General features: G+C 37.3%; 3 protein-coding genes across 3 annotated transcripts; 1 reads left to right on the forward strand and 2 right to left on the reverse strand.

Annotated features, from left to right (window-relative positions):
- Nucleotides 1-620: 620 nt before the first annotated feature.
- LOC116296595 (exosome complex exonuclease RRP42) lies at nucleotides 621-6,365 on the reverse strand. The gene is made up of 7 exons (XM_031704635.2): nucleotides 6,192-6,365; nucleotides 5,082-5,176; nucleotides 4,190-4,355; nucleotides 3,445-3,518; nucleotides 2,423-2,543; nucleotides 1,755-1,910; nucleotides 621-796 (listed from the first exon to the last, which is right to left on the reverse strand). The coding sequence occupies exons 1-7, from the start codon at nucleotides 6,348-6,350 to the stop codon at nucleotides 695-697; spliced, it is 873 nt and encodes a 290-aa protein (XP_031560495.1). The 5' UTR covers nucleotides 6,351-6,365; the 3' UTR covers nucleotides 621-694.
- A 73-nt stretch (nucleotides 6,366-6,438) lies between these two features.
- On the forward strand, nucleotides 6,439-10,776 carry LOC116296617 (E3 ubiquitin-protein ligase RNF166). Its single transcript, XM_031704661.2, has 6 exons — nucleotides 6,439-6,607; nucleotides 6,899-7,058; nucleotides 8,380-8,489; nucleotides 9,706-9,820; nucleotides 10,137-10,244; nucleotides 10,670-10,776. The coding sequence occupies exons 1-6, from the start codon at nucleotides 6,498-6,500 to the stop codon at nucleotides 10,733-10,735; spliced, it is 669 nt and encodes a 222-aa protein (XP_031560521.2). The 5' UTR covers nucleotides 6,439-6,497; the 3' UTR covers nucleotides 10,736-10,776.
- Nucleotides 10,777-14,048: 3,272 nt separating this feature from the next.
- On the reverse strand, nucleotides 14,049-23,074 carry LOC116296611 (centrosomal protein of 290 kDa). The gene is made up of 8 exons (XM_089033857.1): nucleotides 22,952-23,074; nucleotides 22,710-22,849; nucleotides 22,241-22,351; nucleotides 21,921-22,011; nucleotides 21,060-21,195; nucleotides 20,835-20,906; nucleotides 19,903-19,925; nucleotides 14,049-15,619 (listed from the first exon to the last, which is right to left on the reverse strand). The coding sequence occupies exons 1-8, from the start codon at nucleotides 22,988-22,990 to the stop codon at nucleotides 15,440-15,442; spliced, it is 792 nt and encodes a 263-aa protein (XP_088889983.1). The 5' UTR covers nucleotides 22,991-23,074; the 3' UTR covers nucleotides 14,049-15,439.
- Between the last annotated feature and the right edge of the window lie 41 nt (nucleotides 23,075-23,115).

Raw genomic sequence — 23,115 nt, forward strand, 5'->3', positions numbered from 1 at the left:
GATCATGTTGATGAGGATGATCATGATGTTGAATATTATGAGGATGGTGGTGATGATGATTATGATGATGGACAATGATGATTATGATGTTGATGATTATGATGATGAATTGTAATGTTGATGAGGATGACCATGATGTTGAATATGATGATGGTGATGATGATTATGATGGACAATGATGATTACGATGTTGATGATTATGATGATGAATGGTAATGTTGATTATGGTGGAGATGACGACGATGATGAGGATAATGATGATGTTGAATATCATGGTGATGATGGTGATGATGACGATGATGGACAATGATAATTATTGTGAGGATGATGTTGATGAGCATGATGTTGATGATGATGGAGATGATGATGATGATATTGTGTTTTTGGAAATAAATAGGAGAACGGGATGGGAACTAAATAAAAGAAAATAGGAAATAAACAAGACAAATGGGAACTAGATAAAAGAAAATGAGAAATAAGAGATAATGGGAAATAAGTAAGGGAAAATGGAAAACAAAATTAGAGAAAATGGGAAATAAGAGAAAATGGGAACTAAATAAAAGAAAATAGGAAATAAATAAGGAAAATGTGAACAAGAACGAAAAAATGGGAGATAAATAAAAGAAAATAGTCTTGTTTTTTATTGAGAAAAAAATCATTACATGAAAAGTTCGTAATATTTTTATTAGGTCACTTAGTTAAGAAAACCGACTTTATTTCTTTTTATTGATGACGTTTCTTCTTCCAGTACTTCTAGTAATTTCTTGTTTATTGTTTTTCCAACATTTCTTGCACTCTGTTGAAGAATTAGTTGTTTTAAAGCATTAATTATTAGTAATTTCAATATCCAAAGGAAACCTCCGTAAAGGCCGGTTTAGATGGTACAATTTCGCCTACGACTATCACATACAACACCCTCGGGCCATCCTACAATTCGAGTTGTAGCGTGTAAATCAAGCCTACAACTCGCCTACGACAGAGGTGAGGTTGTTGTATACGATAGTTGTAGGCCAAAGTCGTACTGTCTAAACTGGCCTTAAGGCTGCATTCATCATCTTTGCAAGAGATGGTGAGGTAATATTTTTCATTACTATCTAACACTTTGGTCTTTACTCCCCTTTAACTACCAGATCCCATAAATTCAAACTCCCCCACCCCCCCCCCCTTTGGCATACGTGATGAATGAAGCCTTAACCACCTCATGATAGAAGGAATATGTTATGAGAAAGTATGAGAATAAATATTTTTAACTTGGATGTAATGTTTTTCCGATTTCAAACCCTTTGAAATGTGATGATTGGATACTTAATAAATGATTGTATGGATAAATAGAGTGGATGGATGGATAAATGGATAGGATGGAAGGGTGAATGGATGGATGGATGGATGGATGGATGGATTAATGGATATGGATGAATGGATATGGATGGATGAATGGATATGGATGGATGGATGAATGGATGGATGGATGAATGGATATGGATGGATGGATTGATGGATGGATGGATGGATATGGATGGATGGATGGATGGGGATGGATAGATGGATGGATGGATATGGACAGACGGATGGACAGATGGATGGACAAAGGGATGGACGGACGGATGGATGGGCAAATGGATGGATGAGTAGATGAATGGAAGTATAGAATCATGAATGAATGAATGATTGGTTGGATTGATGAGAGGAGAGGGATAGATGGGATAGATAGACAGACAGATTGTTTGGTGGATAAACTAGCCCACTCTACTTACATCTAACATTTCTAATATTGTCTGAGGGTCCATTCCTCCAGCACCTATCTTCTGTTGACTACAAATGTTACCAGAACCATTGACAGACACTAAAAGATGACAGTCACTACAAGCCTCCTCTTCCATACTGGCATCAACTACATGCCGTAAACCAATCTAGAATCAAAATAATAAATGATACATGGGAAGCACGGGTTGCATAGCAGTGTCTGGGTTCAATTCCCCAACTTGACGTTGTATGTTGTATGTGAGTTGCTTGTTGGTTCTCTCCTGTGCTTCAAGGATTTACCCCCAGTTCCCCAGTTTTTTCTCCCCCTCCCCCCCCCCCCCTAAATTCTAAATTTAAATTAGAAGAGCACAATATTTTATTTCAATTTTTAATTTATATAATATTTGTTTAGGGAGCATTTTTTCTTTTTAGAGGTGGGGGGGGGGGGGGGGGGGGTAGAGCCAGAGGAGCCAGAGAGAGAAGTTTTTATTTAGCCAAAAAGAGAGGGTCATCTGCATTTATTACAAAGCTCTGCCATTGAAGAATACTGATAAAAGTAAATAAGGGGTAGGGTCAAAATTAAAGGGACAGAGGGTTGTTGATTATTCTAATCTATGCTGTCAACCCCCCCGGCCATGCCAGAGTTCAAAACTTTTTCAAAACAAGAGACTTATTTTACCTTAGAAAGAGTAATAATAATGGGAGTATTATCTACATTCAAACGTTTACAGTCGTGAGGATCATCAGATATTTCTAGTTCAACATCTCCTCCATCTGTTGTTACTGTGACATTTGGGATACTAAAAACATAAAACAAGTATTATATTTATTTATTATATGACTGTGAATCTTAGAGCCTGGACACTAGCAAATCGAGCAATCTGATTGGATAGATCGCATCGCAGACTGGTCTAAATTCTCCGGTATTAACCGGTCCGATCGCATATTAATCTTACGGCGAAAACATTTTGTCCTTTTCAATGAAAAGTGGTCATATAATAAAACTCTTATCAACCGAGCTTAGTCGGTCTGTACGGGATAATCTTGACCTCGATCGGGTATAGAGATCTTGCTGCGCTCGGTCTGTACATTCCGACCTCGGTCAAGATTATCCCATACAGACCTCTCGCTCGGTTAATAAGATCTAAATAAAAGCCTTTGATTTATTCAGTAAGAGGGCCTTTTAAGAATCTTTGACCCAGAAAACTATGGGTAATCTTGTACCTCATGACCAATTGACATGTGTCAATGTGACAATACTCAACCGAATGTTACATATAAATATCATTGGTAAACCATTAGCCATTTGCAACTGTCTTATGGCAAACAATGGGCTGCCAGTTGTCCAAATGTTGATCAACAAGTATTGGCTGGTCATAAAGCACATGATTACCCAAAGATAGACATGGCACATTTTCAGATGTTTGGTTTGCTGCCATCCATCAAATGTACAGTATTCTGACTTTGTAATGTTGGTATTACAGCCGAAGGACATGAAATTCCATTTTCATCTTAGGAGATATCCTTGATAGGTTTACGCCTAGGGCAAACGTTGAACTTTCCATGCAACGAACTCATTAAAAACAATGGATATCAGGTGATAATGAGGCGGCATTCTTTGATGTAATTAAGTTCAGTGCATGAAAATTTCGACATTTGCCCTAGGCCTAAGCCTAGTATATTTTCATAGTATATTTTTACCTTGTGTTGTGTAAAGCAGCTTTGATGGCAATTGAAAGGATATCATATAAATTACCACTACCACATTCTAATACCTGAAGAAGAAAAAAAAACATGACAAATTAGTATTATATATAGACCCCTTGCAGCACTTCGGAATGCAGCTCAATTTGAAGGGCAAAATAATAGCTTTCCAATTCCCAGGAGATTGAAATTCTTTTGTTTTGTCATCCAAATTGAGCTCCTTTGATGTCACATGCAAGGGGTCTACATAATTAACACTTGGCTGCCATTATTTGGATAGTTGAGAATAGTGGAGAACAAACACTCATTTGAATATTATTTGTGCCTGAAGGGCTGTGACTTAAAAATTTAGTGGTATTAGCAACAGAAGGCAGATGGGCTAAATCCCTAGCCTCTCCTTCTCTACTGTCTCAGCAAAGTGAATCTCTACCAGTAATTATTCCCATCATAGCTGAGGAGATGTCAACACATCAAACAATTTCAGGTTACCCAGAACTTTTTCTGAATTCAATAAACAGAGTGCATTGTGGTCTTCCATTGGTATATATATATCTTTTGTCCATCATGAGTAATATATGGTGCTGCTTGTACCCAAACTAGACCACAATGCACTCTGTTTATTGAATTCATAGAGGGCCTATGGTCACTGCACAGCATGTCATATCATGAGTTTTTTACAATCATATGAAGCTTGGGGTTGTAGCCATTGTTCACAACTCTGATTTATAGGATAAAATCTTACCAAAGCATCTATGTATATAACCCAGCATTGTTGTCCTGGTATAATGGATAATGACGGCAAGTCTATAGCTGATCTGTTATTGAAAGATCTTTCCATTGCTCTAGACAGATCAGCTGCAAGATCTTCACCTCCTCTGCCATTAAACTCTGGAGAGGCATTTGATGAACTAGTGCAATGAAACAGATAAAAGAAATTTGTATAAAAAATATATCATGTGATATCCAGCAATAAATGAATGGAAATAGATGCAATGATAGGATGAGACTGAAAGAAAGAAAAAATGAAAAAAATCGTAGCTGAAAGGGATGAGAATATGAGGTATAATGTGAGTGAAATTGAGGGAAAGGAATGTGAAAAAAGAGAAAAGTGAAAAGGTGAAGTTAACAAATAATTAATAAAAGGAATAGAAGAAAAGAAATTAAAATTGAAAGGTGAGAAAAGGCAGTATGAGATGAGGTGAATGCAAGAATACAATGAAACTCATAAAATTTAAGGAATGGTCCATGCTTAACATGCATACATCCAGTTCTGGATGTATGCGGCAGTTTACTAAATACAAACGAAGCGTAAGAGTTGCACACAAAAAATTACCAAAAACATTAGAATTTTTTTCAATGAAATCTGCATTACATAGCATAATCTACTGAATTATGTCAGCATGGCCGGCCACACCATCCATATTTGGATGCATTCTCATATATGCTAAAATACCAATCAGAGCATGCATCATATTGTGGTTATGTTATAAAATCTGTTTGCTCACCTAATCCCATTTCTTATTTTCTATATTTTTTCTTCTTTTGGTTTCTATTGCTTCTAATAATTTCCCTGCTAGCAGAATCTCCCTAGGAAGACTCTGCTAGCAGGGAAAGAAAAGATAGGAACCACTTACCAGTCAACAAAGAACTCAACCCTTCCTTCCTTAGGTCTTTTTAGATTAGGCTCACCTATCTCTGCTTTCACTCCAACTAAGATATCTGTTTTGGACTAGCAATAGGAAAAATGCATAAACATTATTCCATGGATGAGGACTTCATTGTAACTGGAAAAGCTGGGTATTGTAGTACTCTGTGTTCAGAGCAATTGCCATGGCCGTAAAATGGTACATACTAGTTGTCGTCGGATTGTGAAAAGCTTGAACATGAACCTGGCAAGGCATATGCCAAACCAATCACACAGAGCTAGACGTTACCCTCTGTCCAATGAAATGCCCTAAAATGGCATGAACAACATGCGGGCATGGTCACACCAAGATCACTACACTGCTAGACCAATCAGATTTCATGGGAAACAAATTATCCAACCAAAATTCTAGAAAACGTAAGGGTAACCACAACACACACATACCATACTGAGCTTTTCACAGTCACATGATGCAAAATTAACTTTATTATAATGGATAATGTTTTTTGTCATATGTTCTGATGACCGGGAATAGTCTAATCTGATTGGCTAATGGTTTAACAAATTTAAACAACTGTTGAACTAGTGCAGCCTGACTCTGGAATTTAACCACAGTTACGTTCGGCTGTACGCAGGCTACAATCTTAGACAAAAAGAGTTGAGAAAATTTTATTTCATCCGTTAAATTGCCCAATTTTCCTTTGAAAATTGTGTTGGATCATCGTATCCCTTCCCCCTCGGTGCAATGTTGGTCCCATCAGGTAAAGCAGTGCTCTCTCCATGGCAACAACATTGTTTGGGGGGGAGGGGGTCGTTTTAAGGGGAAATTTTCGTGTTTTTCATGAAAACATTCATTAAAAATAAAAAATTCTCAACATTTTTGTTCAAGATTGTAGATCTAGCTAGTGAACTCTTAAAAACACTACGTCCCTGCAGAGCAAGTGACGATAAACTATTAAAGTGACGATAGTTGTCACAGGAACAGCAAAAACGCCAATGACATTCGTTAAAATACATCTGGAAGCCGTAAAGCATTATGAAAGTCTTAAAACTAAAGCTTAGTAAAATTTGACAGCATCCAAGTTTTTAGACGACATACCAATTTAACACGTGCAGATCCACTAGTATTTGAAACGATCCCAGTCTCTACTTCAAAGTATCTGTAATCCTCACAAGCCCGTCCATCTGATCTAAAATCTTCCTGTACCCCACTGACGATAAAGCGTCGTTCAGAACAAGAAAGACGCGCATCCGCCATCTTGGATCCCCACTCTTATCCCATATAACTATTCACCAAATATCACGACCACTGGACAGATATACAGTAGGCTCAGCTACAAAATCGATTCAAACTCGTGTTTCGTATTTATTTTTATTGCGATGATTTAATTAATTTTGTAAAAATATGGCTTTTGCAGGAGGTTCTAGTAGTCTCACAGATGATGGAAAAGACTTAAAATGTCCCATTTGCTTGGAAATTTTTGAAAAGCCTATACAAATTTCCTGTGGACACAGGTAAGGAAAAGGCTGTGTGCCGTCTGCTGCGCAGACTCAGCAAAAAAATTGAGTTAAAAAATATAGTAATTTTAACTGGGTTTCTCTGCGCTCATTGTTTCATATAATTTTTCTTTGACATTACTTTTAATAAATTGAGGCAAAGGTTTAAAGAAGGACGTAAAGAAAATAAAAAATAGCTCAAAATGCGAAACCGGAAGTAGAGCTGGAAGCGTTATGGACATGATGCAACTAATAATTTCTTCCGAAAACTTCAAACTCTAGAAATTAAAACTCTTCATTATTTTGTAGTTTCTGCAAGGACTGCATCATGGGCTGCCTTAGTAAAGTATCTATTTCACAGTGTCCCGTTTGTCGGACAAGTTTTACTACTGTACAGATGAAAAACAACACCAGACTAGCCAACCTGATTAACTACACATCTGAAACTTGTTCAAAGTGCAAACAAACGGTAGTACTATTTTCACTTTCATTTTCATCGAGAAAATAATTGTTATGAATCTTGTGTTCTGATTGGTTGGTAGCGTGTGCTTTAGGAGAGCACACAGCTTATGTGTGTACAATAATTTCAGTTGCATCATTCCTATCCAAAATAACGGTTATTGTAATTTGTATTTCATAAAAGAAATGCTTGCTGTGCTGTGTGGAGTCATAAAGCACTTGGGGATGCAGAACACTTAAGAAGTGTCAAGAAGCATTCGGCTTTTCCAGGAACACTTCTCTCATGTTCTATAAACAGCTCCCATGTGCATTATATAACTGCACACGTGCACGACAGCAGGTGCGCTTTTTTCTATTTCTTCAATAGAGTAGCTCTCATTCATTAGGACATATGATAGGGCAGATTGATAGCCATAGCTTTTGTTGTGCACCATGTACGTTTTACTATAACCTAACTATAATGTATCATATGGACGTCACTGTCATTTGATGACATAAATAGAAAAAACAGTGGGAAGCCATTCCAATGTTATAGTATACTCTTGTTAGTGGTATCTTTGTTACTCATACAATGAGAATGGGAAATATGGTGGTCGAACTCATAGCAGCTAGAGAGTGAAAACTGAGCATGAAATTAAAGGGAGGAGTGGGAGGGAAAAGAGAAAAAACTACCAAGCGTGATCACAGAGTATGATTAGCAGAACCACAGGAAATCTCAGAAGCTGGCTAACATTTTTTGGTAGTAATCTTGAAGAGTGATGTCAAGGTGGAGTGATCTCATTTATGTTTGCACAGAGATACCGCTGACAATAGTATGGCTTACTGTATTAAGCTAATACAGCATGCAGTAAGTGCCGAAATCACTCAAAAAGTGTGAAGAGCACAAGCATATCTTTGAAATGCTGTTTTCTTTCACATTGCAAAGCAGGATATGCATGCATGGATGCATGACATAAGCACAATTATGCTCATTCCCTAAAACAGCACAGCTCTGGACCAATCAGATGATAATAATTTGCATTTCATTATTCTGGAAGGTCGCAGTGGGAAGCCATTTCTGTATTATAGTATATGACTTACTGTAAGCTAATACATTATGCAGGAAGTGCCGAAGTGTGAAGAGCACAAGCCATATATATCTTCTCACACTTCTTGTGAGTGCTTTTGGTACTATTCCTATAAAGTGTACATTGTATACTGAACTGAGCAGGATATGCATGCATGGATTAGGATGCATGGCATAAGCACTATGCTCATTTCACTAATACAGCACAGTTCTTGCCAATATTCAGAGCATATGACATTGATTTACATTTTTATTATTCTGGAAGGTGGCATTATCCTCCTTTAGAAAACACAAGGACACGTGCACTGGTACCCATGACTCCAAAAGCTGCTTGGTGTTCAAACCAGTATTACCCACATCCCAGCCAGAACCGAGGTAATCTAATAGACCATTTATTATTTCATTGGGGAGGGGGCGAGAGTGTTTCCATGACAACACATTGTTATTCAAACCAGTATCACCCACATCCCAGCCAGAACTGAGGTAATCTAATAGACCATTTATTATTTCATTGGGGAGGGCGAGTGTTTCCATGACAACACATTGTTATTTAAACCAGTATCACCCACATCCCAGCCAGAACTGATGTAATCTAATATACCATTCATTATTCATTGGGGAGGGGGTGGGTCCAAAAGTGTTTCCATGGCAACACCAGCAAGCATATCAAATTGATTTTTTTACCCTGCACTATAATCAGTTCAAGTTTCAGTGAGTTTGGGCTAATTCTCACAGAGATATTAGAGTGCAAACCATATATCAATAGTACTAATTTATTTAGTACAAAATAGCACCAATGAAGCAATTAAAAACAATAGAAAATTAAAAACAATAGAAATAGATGTGTTCAGTGCTTTTAAGTTTTTGTTCTATTTCACAGATACACTCAATTGAAGAATCGTTGTCGGGTTCAGAAACATAGAACATAGAAGCTGAGACCAAAATGGCACATGGGAAATGACATAATTGTATTATAATCTATTAATTTGCGCCATCCATGCAGTCGGTTTAGAATGCCAAACGCGTATCAAAAACAGTGGATGATGCCACGAGTCGCCGGTCACAGAATGCATCTAATTAACGTACTTCCCATGTGCCATTTCGGTCTGAGCTTCTATGTTCTATGTTTCTGAACCCGACAACAATTCTTCAATTGAGTGTATATGGTTTGACTTTTTACTATTTATCTTTCATGACGTTGCAATTTTTATATTCATTTGAATATTTGGCAAGGAAAAGAGATATTCAAGGAAAAGTAAATGCCATTCTTATTTATTTTATGATTGCTTTCAAACTACGAAGCCAAATCCTGTAGGGCTTATAGGCTAGTGAAACAAAGAAATAATACTTTAGGGAATGACACATGGTCTGAAATGGGAAAATATGGCCAATTGCAAATATTATTGCCTTTTATTTTTATCTCCAAACTAAAAAGGGAAGCATTTTTATGGGTATATGGTATGCACTCTATTGTACTCTGTTTGATAAAAGATTGAAGGCTTGAAAATATAATTTCTCAATGGGAAAGTATCATTTAACCTCATTTAAAATCACTGCTGTCTGATGTAAAAATTTTCTGTGTTAATTACAGTGCCATTCCAAACCGTTCGACCTTCAAGTGTCCATACTGTGGTACACCGAATCTGGTTAGAGAAGACCTGATAGAGCATGTCATTGAGAACCACAATCAAGACGTGCAACAAGTGGTGGGTTATTGTATATATATTTTAAATTGTGATGTACACTGTACATTGTAAAAAGGCTTATCATAATAATGGCTGATCAACAAATATCTGGCCAAAATTTGCATCTATCCAGCAAACGCTATTGGACTGGTCCTCTTGACTGGTCACAAGTTTGAACACTTGCACTAAACTCCTGGGGGGGGAAATCTGCACACCAACAATGCCCCTGGAAATCCTTAAGTGCTATGGAAGAGTCACAGTATGGGAGCAGCCATCTATGAAGATGTCCTTGGCCAGTCATAAAATGACTCATTGTTCAATTTTATGATGTTTTAAGGTGTGTCCAATTTGTGCTTCTATGCCATGGGGAAATCCCAACCAGAAAAGTGGAAACTTCCTGCAGCACCTCAACATGAGACATAAGTTTGACTATGACACATTTGTGGTAAGCACACCTGTAACAACTAGTTCCAGAAAAATATCCTTACTTCTCACATGCAGGGGGAATTGAATTTCTAAGATGTGGGAAGGGTTTTGGTAGTATAAGATGTGGTTGCAGAAAACAATACCTCCCCCATAAAGGGAGTTTGAAATTACCTAGTGATTTGAAATAACTCCTCTGTAGGGAGTTTGGAATTTTCAAGAGTTGGAGAGGGACTGAAGAGGGTAGAGAAGATATCTATATGTCGAACATGGAGGAAATCATGATTTCTGAGACGCAGAGAGAAATCTCTGAGGAAGGTGCTTCAGAAAATCTGTACCTCACCCTTAGATCTAGTTTTGCAATTAAGAACTAGACATTAATTTCCAAGAGGAAATGCTTTGGTATGAAGAACAAAATTTAATTCAAAATATAAATATTTTTTACAGGATTACAATGACGAGGAAGATGAAATCTTACGAGCTGTACTAGAAAAATCAAGAAAAGAAGTATAAATGTTGCACTGGCTAAGAAAATAAATATTATTTTGTATAAATTGATGTGCACACTATGATATGTATATGCACATTTAGGATTTATAAAAGCTTGAATGTATGAAATTTGAGGGAAAGAAATCAAAACACAAGAACATTATTTATCATGTCTGGAGTTATCTGGAATAAATAAGCATGACAGAAAAATGATATTAAAAGCAACACCGGGAGTGGGGGTGAATTTGAAGTGGCACACAGGGAAAGGAAGAGTAGTTTTCAACTCGAGATCGATTAACAACAAATCTCTTCATTTAAAAGACCTTGTCGTTGATGAAAGTATTGATATTCTTGCTTTGACTGAAACCTGGCTTAGGAATAATGATAGTAACAGTGACTTTGCTTCTCGCGATATTTGTCCAGATGGTTTTTCTTTTGAACACTGTCCTCGAATTAATCGTTCTGGTGGTGGAATTGGTCTTCTTTTCAAGAAATCGATTAAAATCAAACGTATTAACACTACTGTTCCTTACTCTTCTTTTGAACACTTGGAATTTACTCTTCGTGGAAGTTCGAGTCAAGTCCGTCTTATTGTTGTGTACAGACCGCCGCCTACTTTGAAAAATAATTCATCAACTTCTAAGTTCTTCCAAGAATTTTCGTCGCTGCTTGAATCTCTTTCTATGTTCAATGGTAAACTGTTAATTGTTGGTGATTTTAATTTCCATGTTGATAACCCAAATGATGTCTACGCTGTTCGTTTTACTGATTTACTTGATTGTTTTAATTTATCTATCTTGAATAACTTGGCTGAACCTACTCACAAAAACAATCATGTTCTTGATCTCCTGATATCTAGGAATGATGACTTGCTTGTTAAGAATGTTTATATCCGTGATCCTGTGTTGTCTGATCATTTTGCTGTTCATTGTAAGTTAGCTGTCACCAGACCCTGTGCTTCTATACGTACTCTGGCCTATCGTAAAATTCGTTCTATTGATATGGATCATTTTAGCCGTGATTTATCTCAATCGTCATTAATACAATCTCCTGCTGCTGACTTAGATGATCTCTGCCTTCAATATGACTCTGTTCTGAAATCATTGCTTGATAAACATGCCCCGTTATGTACTAAAATTGTCACGCAACGCCTGAAAGCACCCTGGTATAATGACGTCATAAAAACAAATAAAATCAAGAAAAGAAAGCTTGAAAGGCGCTGGCGAAAATCTAAACTAGCCATTGATCGTGAATTGTATATTGAACAAAGTAACCTCGTGAAAAAGTTAATATTCGAAGCTAAAATGAATTTCTACTCAAATTTAATCTCTGATGCTGGTTCTGATTGTCACGCAATCTTCAAATCTATTGATCATATGCTACATTTAACTCCTGAAAAAAAGCTACCATCTTCTTCTTCGTCGCAAGTTCTCGCTGATACTTTTGTCGATTATTTTAAAGATAAAATTATCAATATTCGTAATGGTTTTCCTACTTCTGAAAATTCTATGTCAACTCTTGTTGTCTCTGAATTGGACTCCAGTACAACTAGGTGTAGATTGGACTCTTTCTCTCCCGTGACTATTGATGAGCTAACTAAACTCTCCAGTAAACTGATGTCAAAGTCCTGTGAGCTTGATCCTCTTCCTGCTAGTCTCCTTCAAGATAAATCTGCTTCTCTTCTGCCTGTTATCTGTAGGATTGTCAACTCATCTCTCATAAATGGTTCTGTCCCTCCTTCTTTAAAAACTGGTATTGTCAAACCTCTTCTTAAGAAATCATCGTTGGATCATGAAAAACTCGTTAATTACCGTCCTGTATCAAATCTTAAGACTGTCTCTAAAATTATTGGAAAAGTTGTTGCTGATCAACTTTGTGCTTATTTGTCATCTAACAACATGCATGAACCTCTTCAGTCTGCTTATAAACAACTTCATAGCTGTGAAACTGCCCTGACTCGTGTCCATAATGACATCCTTAAAGAAATTGATAATCGTTCTGGCGTTGCTATGGTTCTTCTGGATCTATCTGCAGCTTTCGACACTGTTGATCACACTATTCTTCTTGATCGTATGTATTCAAAGTTTGGAATTTGTGGAACAGCTCTTAAATGGTTTAAGTCATATCTCTGTAATCGTTTGCAGTATGTTTCTGTTCATGGTTCGTTCTCTAAAATTGTTGATATAAATTGTGGTGTACCCCAAGGTTCGGTCCTTGGTCCGCTTCTCTACTTGTTGTACACGTCACCACTAGCTGATATTCTCCGTCGTCACAAAATGTCCTTCCATTTCTTCGCTGATGACACCCAATTATTTATGCCTTTCAGTTGCAATGATGATATTTCTACTGACTTAACTATAAAAAGAATTGAAGCCTGTCTCTGTGAAATAAATGACTGGATGACTGAAAATAAACTTAAACTTAACAAAGAAAAAACTAAACTCCTTATCTTGTCCTCGAAGTATAATCCTCATCTGTCTACTCCTCTTCTACACTTTGGCGATCAGGTTATCAAACCATCCTGTAATGAAAGAAATATTGGCGTAATCTTTGATTCTGTGATGTCAGTGGTTCCTCATGTTAATAATATCTGTAAGACGTCGTTCTATCATTTGCGTAACATTGCTCGTATTCGTAAATTTATCTCCGTCCATACTACTGAAAGACTTGTCCATGCTTTTGTGACATCCAGGCTTGATAATTGTAATTCTCTTCTATATGGTTTACCTAATGCTCAAATTGATAAATTACAATATGTTTTGAACTCTGCTGCTCGTCTTGTAACTCTCTCCAAGAAGTATAATCACATCACTCCTGTCCTTTGTTCTCTGCATTGGCTTCCTGTGAAACATCGCATCAATTTCAAGATTCTACTCCTCACTTTCAAAGCACTTCATGGTCTGGCTCCTGTCTACTTGTCTGATCTCATAACTGTGTATAAACCTAAAAGAACTCTCCGCTCATCCAAGGAACTGCTTCTTGTTACTTGTCCGTACAATCTTAAATCTTATGGTTATCGTTGTTTTTCTGTGTCTGCTCCTGTTCTATGGAATTCACTACCGTCTCCTCTTAGAAACACTTCATGTCTAAAAACTTTTAAGAAAGACCTTAAGACTCATTTGTTTAAACTAGCTTTTGAATTATAATTTATATATATTTTACAGCGCTTAGAGCCGACTTGTATAGGCGCTATATAAATCATATTATATTATTATATTATATTATTATATTAGTTTTCCTCTCTCCATGTGCTGTCTCACTTGTCCCCAATCTTTGCTCGACAGGGTTAGGGGAAAAACTTGAATCCACTGAGATACCAGAGAAAAGAGGGACTGTCTTTGTCATTCCCTTTAGTATTTTTCTGTTTGCCAGTAAAACAACATTGTATACATTAGCTGCTATATATCATCTTTTCACGGCGTATAATTTACCTTTTTGAACATCATTACTGTTTCATTAGAAACACTGACGCAGCTCACACTAGTTTTTAGCTAGTTATATCTTTTTAGCTGCTATATAGTAATTTTACTTAACCCGTGAAAATATACAGTACTAGTGAGCATTGGTTTAGACACTAGAGTGCTTTAATTCAATCTCACTGTTGAATAGTTAGATAAATTTATCTAACTTAGATAACTATTTAGTTGAAGTCACCTAAAATAGTAAAAAGCGCGCCACATAACGGTCATGCTAATCTGGGGGTTTGTTTTACCAGAGAATGAGTGAACATTCATTTGTATCATTGTTTCTCCCCCTGATCTCAGTAGCTGTTTACTCGTAGTTTCAAATTTAGGTGACGTCACCTAAAACAGTAAATAACTTATCTAATTTAGGTGACGTCACCTATTCAACAGTGAGACTAAAAGCACTCTGATTCCATTGTTTTCTTTACTTTTACTTTGATCATTACTAACTCCTGAATTATAAAACTTTTTTTCAAGTATTACAGTGAAGACACTCGAACGGTGAGCACTTTACTTTATTCAGATTTTTGTTTTCTCAGCTTTTTACTGCTTCAAACCCTCTAAAAAAGTAGGATTGAACTCAAATATGCTATGGGATCCAAAGACAACTTATTTCTAAATGATTCACTCAAGGGATGCATGTTAAAAAAAGTAGTAAAAAAGCACAAGTGTTCATGGTTAGAGTGTCCTCACTGTAAAATATAAAATCCCTCTATAAATTTTACTAAGCATTGCATTTTGTAATGCACTATTAATTGTTATTATTAAATCTACACATGTATCATGTATAAATTTATTAGTATCTATACTACAGAACCACAGGTAGCCCAAGCTTGGTTTCTGTGGTGTCCTGTTATAAGGAAATGTATGGGGATTCATCAAAAATTTCAATAAAATCATTGAAACGTGAAATAAAGCCTCTAAATTTTACCCGATCATTAAGAAATAGCACTTCTTTTGCTCTGCGTGGTTATTTTTTGAATTTAGCCTGTTTTAAGACTTTTTCCCCACCAGTAAGAAATAAGACGTTTCAATGATTTTATTGACATTTTTGATGAATCCCCATACATTTCCTTATAACAGAACGCCAAAGAAACCAAGCTTGGGCTACCTGTGACAGAACTAGAATTATTGAACAATGAGACCAGTCAGAATTCAAGATGCGCTGATAAAATGACAGTTGTTTTAGTCTATGTATTGCAGAAGACAGACAACCTGGTCAGATATTTCTTACTTGTTGCATAGCATTGTACATTATCAAGTTTCATTTGAATTCCCGCTGTTGCTGTCTTTTTCTGTGTCTCTTTTTCCCAGAACCAGTTACAGATGGTAATGGGACACCAAACTGAGTACACAGTCTTCTTAGAGCTGCTTCATAAGCAGAATTAAGTTTTGCAGATTGCTGTAGAGCATATTTTAAATCTTCTATTTCTTCAAAAAATCCCTGGAGTAGAAAAATGAAGGAAAACATTAAGATCATGTCAAATGTTATTGAAAACAATAGGCCATTATTATTTTGTATTGATAGGTCTTAAGAGCGACTGTCGAGAAATATCGAGCAAAATCGAAAATTTGTGGCCACAATCAAAAAAATAAAAGTCCTTCATTTTTGGTCTGTAGACACTGTTTGATGAGTTTATGAACGTACTGGGGTCGGTTTTTCGATCTACGTAAAAAATCCGGATTTTTTTGAAAAAAACGATTTCACCTCGTGTCGGTCTAAAAATTGCCCAAGAAACGGCTGCGAATCACGCTTTCAAAAGCGTTCTCGCTCCAAGTGAAAACCCAAGTTACAATCAAATTTGCAACTGAATTCAAGAAAAGGGATGTTGAACAATTGTTCCAGGTGAATTTAGACGTTTTAAACTAAACTTTAGATAGAAAAAATTGCATTCTTCCAGCACAGTAATTCACAGTCTCGTAAAACACTGATTTTACCTCACATTTATAAAAGCGATTTTTTGCATGTGGCCATTCTCCAATTTTTACAAAACTCAAGCTGTACAATGTTCAAATGATAGAATAACACGAACTACAAAAATTAGTTTGGGTTTTTCCACAGGCCTTATGAAAACTTTATGCGAAGTTGGAAAAATTTGCCATGTAAATATGCAAATTAGCAGTTTGTTTACATCTCTACACCACAGATCACGGCCGCGAAAAAAGTCATCTAAAATAGTTTTAACAGCTTATTAATCCACACATTAGCCTATCTAAGGACTATCTAAGCATGATTGGCCTTTGTTATTATTTTAAACGATTATTTTTTGAAGTTAAGCCTACATTTCCGGTGTTGAAGACACTCAGCTTGCTTGCCTCGGTGGCATTCCATCGGTGCGTAGTAAACTTAGTAATCATAAATGACTGTTAACATGCTCTATAAACGTTACTATTCCTCACTAGTGGTATCCAGCTTATCACATAGTATTTTCACATACTGAGTATAAGCTTGAAAGTTTGTATTACTTTGTAAATAAGCAGGGATCCAACCTGTCAAAGCGGATTATGTGAGCTGATGGCGTGACAAACAACAGTTTGCGCGGAGCCGGACGTGACGTCGTTTGGTACAGTACCTTTTTTATTGCCTGAACATCTTGTGATTTGGCATAAACTAAAGAGAATCACTCGTTATCAAGATTTGTTTTTTTTTAGCTGTCATATGCTTTCTTGCTTGATCGAAGTCATGTTTAAAATTGGTTACATGTATGAGTACAGTTGTAGACGGGTATACAATTCCCCCTCCCATACCCCACTAGCACTAGCTTCATGGCTGTACAATAGATCGAATGTATGATAGACACGCCTGGTTTCGTGGAAACGTAAATCTGAAATAAGACTAAGAGAAAAAAGAAAATAAACTTTTAAGTAAATATACATATAATATTTTATGTCGATAGTGCGATTTGATAGAACTGTGATCTGAACATGACGCGTGTGTGGCCGAAGAGTCCAGGAACTTGATAGTTTCAATCAAATTAGAAAAATGTGTTGTACATTACCAGGTAGACAAAAATAAAAGTAGCATTTAACAAAGTGTTTATGGTCAGTATAGGAATTTGTTAATTATGGTGAGCATCAGTTATGGAGGCTCGTGTATCGTGTTCTTTTCAAGCCATCATTGGTGGTCATTATGGGTTTGACCCAAAAGAAAGAAGTAGATCTGTCACTAACGTTCCTTTGACAAGATGTAAACGGGATATCGCCGAGGACAAACGATGTTTTAGTATAGTTGAAGTTGAAACCGAGGTCGAATTAATTCTCGCAAGAGTATGTATTTTTGAGCCCCCTAGAAACATAGACAGCCTTACAATCTGTCCGCATCACCGTGCGTCCTTGGGCGTCAGCTGTAAACGGACATCAGCGAAATGTTCTGTACCCGTAACTCTTTCTCAGCACAAAGCCGATGTCAAAAGGAAGCCAAAAGCAGAGTGGGTTTGAGCAAAAGGGGATCGAAAACTGTGTTAAAAGAGACTGGTGTTTTTCTTGCTGTTGGTTCAGGTAGGTTGGTGGATTGCTAGTATTATATTGACTAATATATACGGTCAATACGACGCCATGACTACTTGCGCAGTGCTCAGTCGTGAAACTGTGCAAGCTTGACGCTACTACATCATTGATTAGGGACTGGTCATAAAGTATAAGGGGGGTGGGGGGGTGGGCAAAATCAGAATAGAATCAGTGTTTTTTATCGTGGCCCACATAAAATGATGCTGAAAATCCTGATGACCCAAAACCAGCTTAGAAGCAAAATTGCAGGCCCACCCATTTTAGTTGTCAAATTTTATCAACAGCCCACCCCTTTTAAGGAGTTCAAAATTATGTGACCCATCCCCTGATTTTGCCCCCAACCCCCCCCCCCCCCCCATACTTTATGACCAGTCCCTTACACATATAGAAATAGTCTTGGGGAGGCCAACGAAGAGAGTGAAGTTATCTTACGAATGGAAGAATTGACTTTGTTAAGTCGAACAACTCGAAGGACGCAAGCTACTTGATTGCAAATCGATGTGGGATGTGGTTTGATGATTCCAGTTAACTTATTATATAAACTAGTTCTTTGATGTCTGAATTCCATGAGACATTAGGATGCGTTCATAATGTATGGCAGAGAGTGGTTGTGAGGGGGGGGGGTTGAAAACTTTTTTCAGAGAATTGGGGGGGATGCAAAATTTTTAGAACAAGCTACGAGAGTTTGCCAGGGGGGGGGGGCATATTATTTTTTGGGGGACTTTTGGGTGGTCTTAAGAATTTTTTTGTCACTTAAAGATTTCATCTGCCTCCGCCCCTTCTGCCATACAATATGAATGCAGCTTTATTCAAATCGGGGTCTTTTTGTCGTAAAGAACAATATCATTGAAAGCTTAAAAAACAAATCTTGATAACAAGTGATTCTTTTTAGTTTATGCCAAATCACAAGATGTTCAGGCAATAAAAAAGGTACTGTACCAAACGACGTCACGTCCGGCTCCGCGCAAACTGTTGTTTGTCACGCCATCAGCTCACATAATCCGCTTTGACAGGTTGGATCCCTGCTTATTTACAAAGTAATACAAACTTTCAAGCTTATACTCAGTATGTGAAAATACTATGTGATAAGCTGGATACCACTAGTGAGGAATAGTAACGTTTATAGAGCATGTTAACAGTCATTTATGATTACTAAGTTTACTACGCACCGATGGAATGCCACCGAGGCAAGCAAGCTGAGTGTCTTCAACACCGGAAATGTAGGCTTAACTTCAAAAAATAATCGTTTAAAATAATAACAAAGGCCAATCATGCTTAGATAGTCCTTAGATAGGCTAATGTGTGGATTAATAAGCTGTTAAAACTATTTTAGATGACTTTTTTCGCGGCCGTGATCTGTGGTGTAGAGATGTAAACAAACTGCTAATTTGCATATTTACATGGCAAATTTTTCCAACTTCGCATAAAGTTTTCATAAGGCCTGTGGAAAAACCCAAACTAATTTTTGTAGTTCGTGTTATTCTATCATTTGAACATTGTACAGCTTGAGTTTTGTAAAAATTGGAGAATGGCCACATGCAAAAAATCGCTTTTATAAATGTGAGGTAAAATCAGTGTTTTACGAGACTGTGAATTACTGTGCTGGAAGAATGCAATTTTTTCTATCTAAAGTTTAGTTTAAAACGTCTAAATTCACCTGGAACAATTGTTCAACATCCCTTTTCTTGAATTCAGTTGCAAATTTGATTGTAACTTGGGTTTTCACTTGGAGCGAGAACGCTTTTGAAAGCGTGATTCGCAGCCGTTTCTTGGGCAATTTTTAGACCGACACGAGGTGAAATCGTTTTTTTCAAAAAAATCCGGATTTTTTACGTAGATCGAAAAACCGACCCCAGTACGTTCATAAACTCATCGAATAGTGTCTACAGACCAAAAATGAAGGACTTTTATTTTTTGACTGTGGCCGCCCAGTGCTCGATATTTCTGGACAGTCGCTCTTAATACCTGGGTGGTTTCAATAACCCTACTGCCTTAAAATGACAGGTCTGCTGTATGTGTAAAAATGAAATGAAAATAGCTGTAGTTGTAGTTTCAGTTTATGACGTGTAGAGAGTTATTAAGCCCGAGTTGCACTGGTGAGTAGCAAGTTAGTAAGTTAGTAGTTTTACTGTCTTGCCACCCAGCAAGCTTCAAATAGCTATGAATGGAAAATGACAGAACTAAAAGGTATTGGTTATATTTATCAATAGTTTAACTCACCCTGTCAAGCATTTTCAGTTCTCCTAAAAATATAAATAAGAATTGCCATCTCTTAGTCTACTGACCACCCACCAACATCCTACTGACCACCTATCAACACCCTACTGACAACCTACCAACATCCTACTGACCACCTACTAACACCCTACTGACCACCTAACACCCTACTGACCACCTACCAACACCCTACTGACCACCTACCAACACCCTACTGACCACCCACCAACACCCTACTGACAACCCACCAACACCCTACTGACCCCCTACCAACACCCTACTGACAACCCACCAACATCCTACTGACCACCTACCAACACCCTACTGACCACCTACCAACACCCTACTGATCACCTACCAACACCCTACTGACCCCCTACCAACACCCTACTGACCACCCACCAACACCCTACTGACCACCTACCAACACCCTACTGACCACCTACCAACACCCTACTGACAACCCACCGACACCCTACTGACCACCTACCAACACCCTACTGACCACCCACCAACACCCTACTGACCACCCACCAACACCCTACAGACCACCTACCAACACCCTACTGACAACCCACCAACACCCTACTGACCACCCACCAACACCCGACTGACCACCCACCAACACCCTACTGACAACCTACCAACACCCTACTGACAACCCACCAACACCCTACTGACCACCCACCAACACCCTACTGACAACCTACCAACACCCTACTGATAACCCACCAACACCCTACTGACAACCTACCAACACCCTACTGACAACCTACCAACACCCTACTGACAACCTACCAACACCCTACTGACAACTCACCAACACCCTACTGACCACCTACCAACACCCTACTGACCACCTACCAACACCCTACTGACCAACTAACAACACCCCACTGACCACCCCCTCTTTCAACTAATAATAATCTACAAACCTTTGAACTTTTTTCTCTCCTGCAGTAAACTGTTTCTTTCTTTGGTCACCTTTTCAAGGTCTGCAAGTAAATCTTTCACAAAAATAGATTTTTCGAAAATTAAAATAGAAAAAGCGGTTTTTTATACAAAAAAACAGGGACATCAAAATCTGTAATGACTTCGGACATCAAATCAATTATTTTATTTGTCAGCCAGATTTTAATGGTGTTAGTAATAAACCTCACCTCTTTTAGATGGAGTAACCCTGTCTTTAACTGTTATATTCTTCATTCTTAGCTGCAGTGTTTCATTCTCCTTTTCTTGTTCTCTCAACTTGTTGAAAGTCTCTTCCAGCTTTTGTTTCAGCTCAATATTCTCAAGCTTTAATTAAATAGAAAAATATGTTCAGGAATAGAGTACTCAAGTGTGACGTCACAGAAAAATAAATTTTGACTTTCATTATTTTTAATCAAAAAGGATGCTTACACACCGAATTTGATGAGAATCGGTCAAATATCAGCTGAGATATGACCATTTGAATATATGATTACTCCATACAAATCACTGTATTTTCAGCTTCCAAACATTTGGAACCCAGCCGAAAATTCTGTGATTTGTGTGGAGTAATCATATATTCAAATGGTCATATCTCAGCTGATATTTGAAAATGGTTTACTCTGCAAACAAAGTGTGTGGATTCTTCCAGTGACGTCACTTGGTGAATACAATGGATTCCATGGTTACAGGAATTACCCAAAACGATTGGCTGGGAAGCGTTATCCAAAAAATGCAAAATCTAGCCACCTTGATAGCTCTTCATGAGCTAAAAAAGCAGTCCTAATAAATTTAGATTGTGCGAAGTTTGGAAAAAAATCACCCTGGAAAGCTAGAGTTTTCAATTTGTTAATGAAAAAAATTACCTTCTTAAGAGTTAACATTATGTTATATGTGATCAATTTATTTCTTTTAAAAAAAAAAAAAGAACTTATGGACTTTAATATAGCCTATTGGGTATCAACATCGATATTAGCCTAAGAATACTGTTCCCTAATGTTTGGTATTGCCTCAAAACCTTATGAAGCCACCTTAACAAAGAAGAGGTTTACCGTGAGTGAAGCTATTTGCTCAACTTGTGCGGTATTTGTTTTGAGTTCTTTCTGGTATCTCTTCAACAGGTTGGTATGCATGGCCAGCAACCTTCAAGGAAGAAATTTTAAGAAACAAAGTCTTTACTTTAGGGATAAAGATCATAAATTAATACATATTCATTCATAATTAATATAATATTATTGGTCTATTTAATTATAAGTCCAAGGTGAATAGCGACTTATTTTGGAATGCAATATTGTGTGTTAGAGATATACAGCAGTGATTATGCTTTTCACTATATAATGTATTTTTATTATATTCAATGTTATAATCATACTTTTCGGATTTTTCGATTCCTTCATCCTGTGGCTGCTTGGTCAATGCCTGTGTTGTAGCAGGTCGGACATACTGCTTGCTAATCAACTTGCGGTCAGTTTGAACATGAACACTGTCAAAGGTAAAAAATTTTTAAAAAAGGTTTTTTTAGATCCTCATCCCCTCCCCCCCACTCATTTTTTGGGGAAAAGATGCATACCAAACTGGAACTGGGGCACGGGGCCCCCTAAACTTGCCCCTGCTCACAGGATAATCTCAACGAAGCTCTAGTCTTGGAGGACAAAACAATAATATGTAATATTACTTCCCTGAGAATTGAAATTCAATGTTTTGTCCTCCACTGAATACTTGAGCAGGTCTGGGGTGCGGGGTCTATACTCATTTCTAAGAGTTTTTTAAATTTAAAATATACAACCGGATGGTCAACGGGGATTTTTATTGGCCAACAATTCTAAGCTCTCTTCTCTCACCTTCTGGTCGGAGCTCGGCTCTTTGTGGACCACTCGTTCGTAAGCTGGCCTTTTAAGTGGTTCAATTCCTTCTCAAGCAATGTATTCTTCCTTTGAAGCTTTTTGTATTTAGCTTTGATCCGTTCATTTTCAGAAGAAAGCTTGATACAGAAGGAGAAAAATAAGCTTGCCAAAATTCTGACAATCAAATGGACCAGATGAATTAATCTAAAATAACTCCAAATCCGAGTAAAAACAGTTACCTGTAAACAGCTGTGTATATTTGGCGTCCCATCGAGCATTATATTTGCATTTTACATGGAATTTAGAGCAATTAATCCATGTAAAAATCTTCATCAAATCGAAGTTTTGTTCGTCAAAAAAATTCGAAAGTCGCGCTATTATGAAAAACCACTGGCCCGTAGTA

The sequence above is a fragment of the Actinia tenebrosa genome, unplaced genomic scaffold, assembly GCF_029948245.1.
Source record: "Actinia tenebrosa isolate PJP-AT-01 unplaced genomic scaffold, QUT_ActTen_1.0 PGA_scaffold2__45_contigs__length_23673736, whole genome shotgun sequence".
In the NCBI taxonomy this organism is placed as follows: domain Eukaryota; kingdom Metazoa; phylum Cnidaria; class Anthozoa; order Actiniaria; family Actiniidae; genus Actinia; species Actinia tenebrosa.

Bases quoted from the DNA above. Each gene is read 5' to 3' on its own strand.
- LOC116296595 (XM_031704635.2), bottom strand. From the start codon at position 6,350: ATGGCGGATGCGCGTCTTTCTTGTTCTGAACGACGCTTTATCGTCAGT. The intron at 5,177-6,191 runs GTATGTCGTCTA...TCCTATTGCTAG, and splicing joins GATCTGCACGTGTTAAATTG to TCCAAAACAGATATCTTAGT. The intron at 2,544-3,444 runs GTAAAAATATAC...TTATGTTTTTAG, and splicing joins GCTGCTTTACACAACACAAG to TATCCCAAATGTCACAGTAA.
- LOC116296617 (XM_031704661.2), top strand. From the start codon at position 6,498: ATGGCTTTTGCAGGAGGTTCTAGTAGTCTCACAGATGATGGAAAAGAC. The intron at 6,608-6,898 runs GTAAGGAAAAGG...ATTATTTTGTAG, and splicing joins CAAATTTCCTGTGGACACAG to TTTCTGCAAGGACTGCATCA. The intron at 9,821-10,136 runs GTGGGTTATTGT...TGATGTTTTAAG, and splicing joins ATCAAGACGTGCAACAAGTG to GTGTGTCCAATTTGTGCTTC.
- LOC116296611 (XM_089033857.1), bottom strand. From the start codon at position 22,990: ATGCTCGATGGGACGCCAAATATACACAGCTGTTTACAG. The intron at 22,352-22,709 runs GTGAGAGAAGAG...TACCTTTGACAG, and splicing joins AGCCGAGCTCCGACCAGAAG to TGTTCATGTTCAAACTGACC. The intron at 20,907-21,059 runs GTGAGGTTTATT...TTTTTGTGAAAG, and splicing joins GGTTACTCCATCTAAAAGAG to ATTTACTTGCAGACCTTGAA.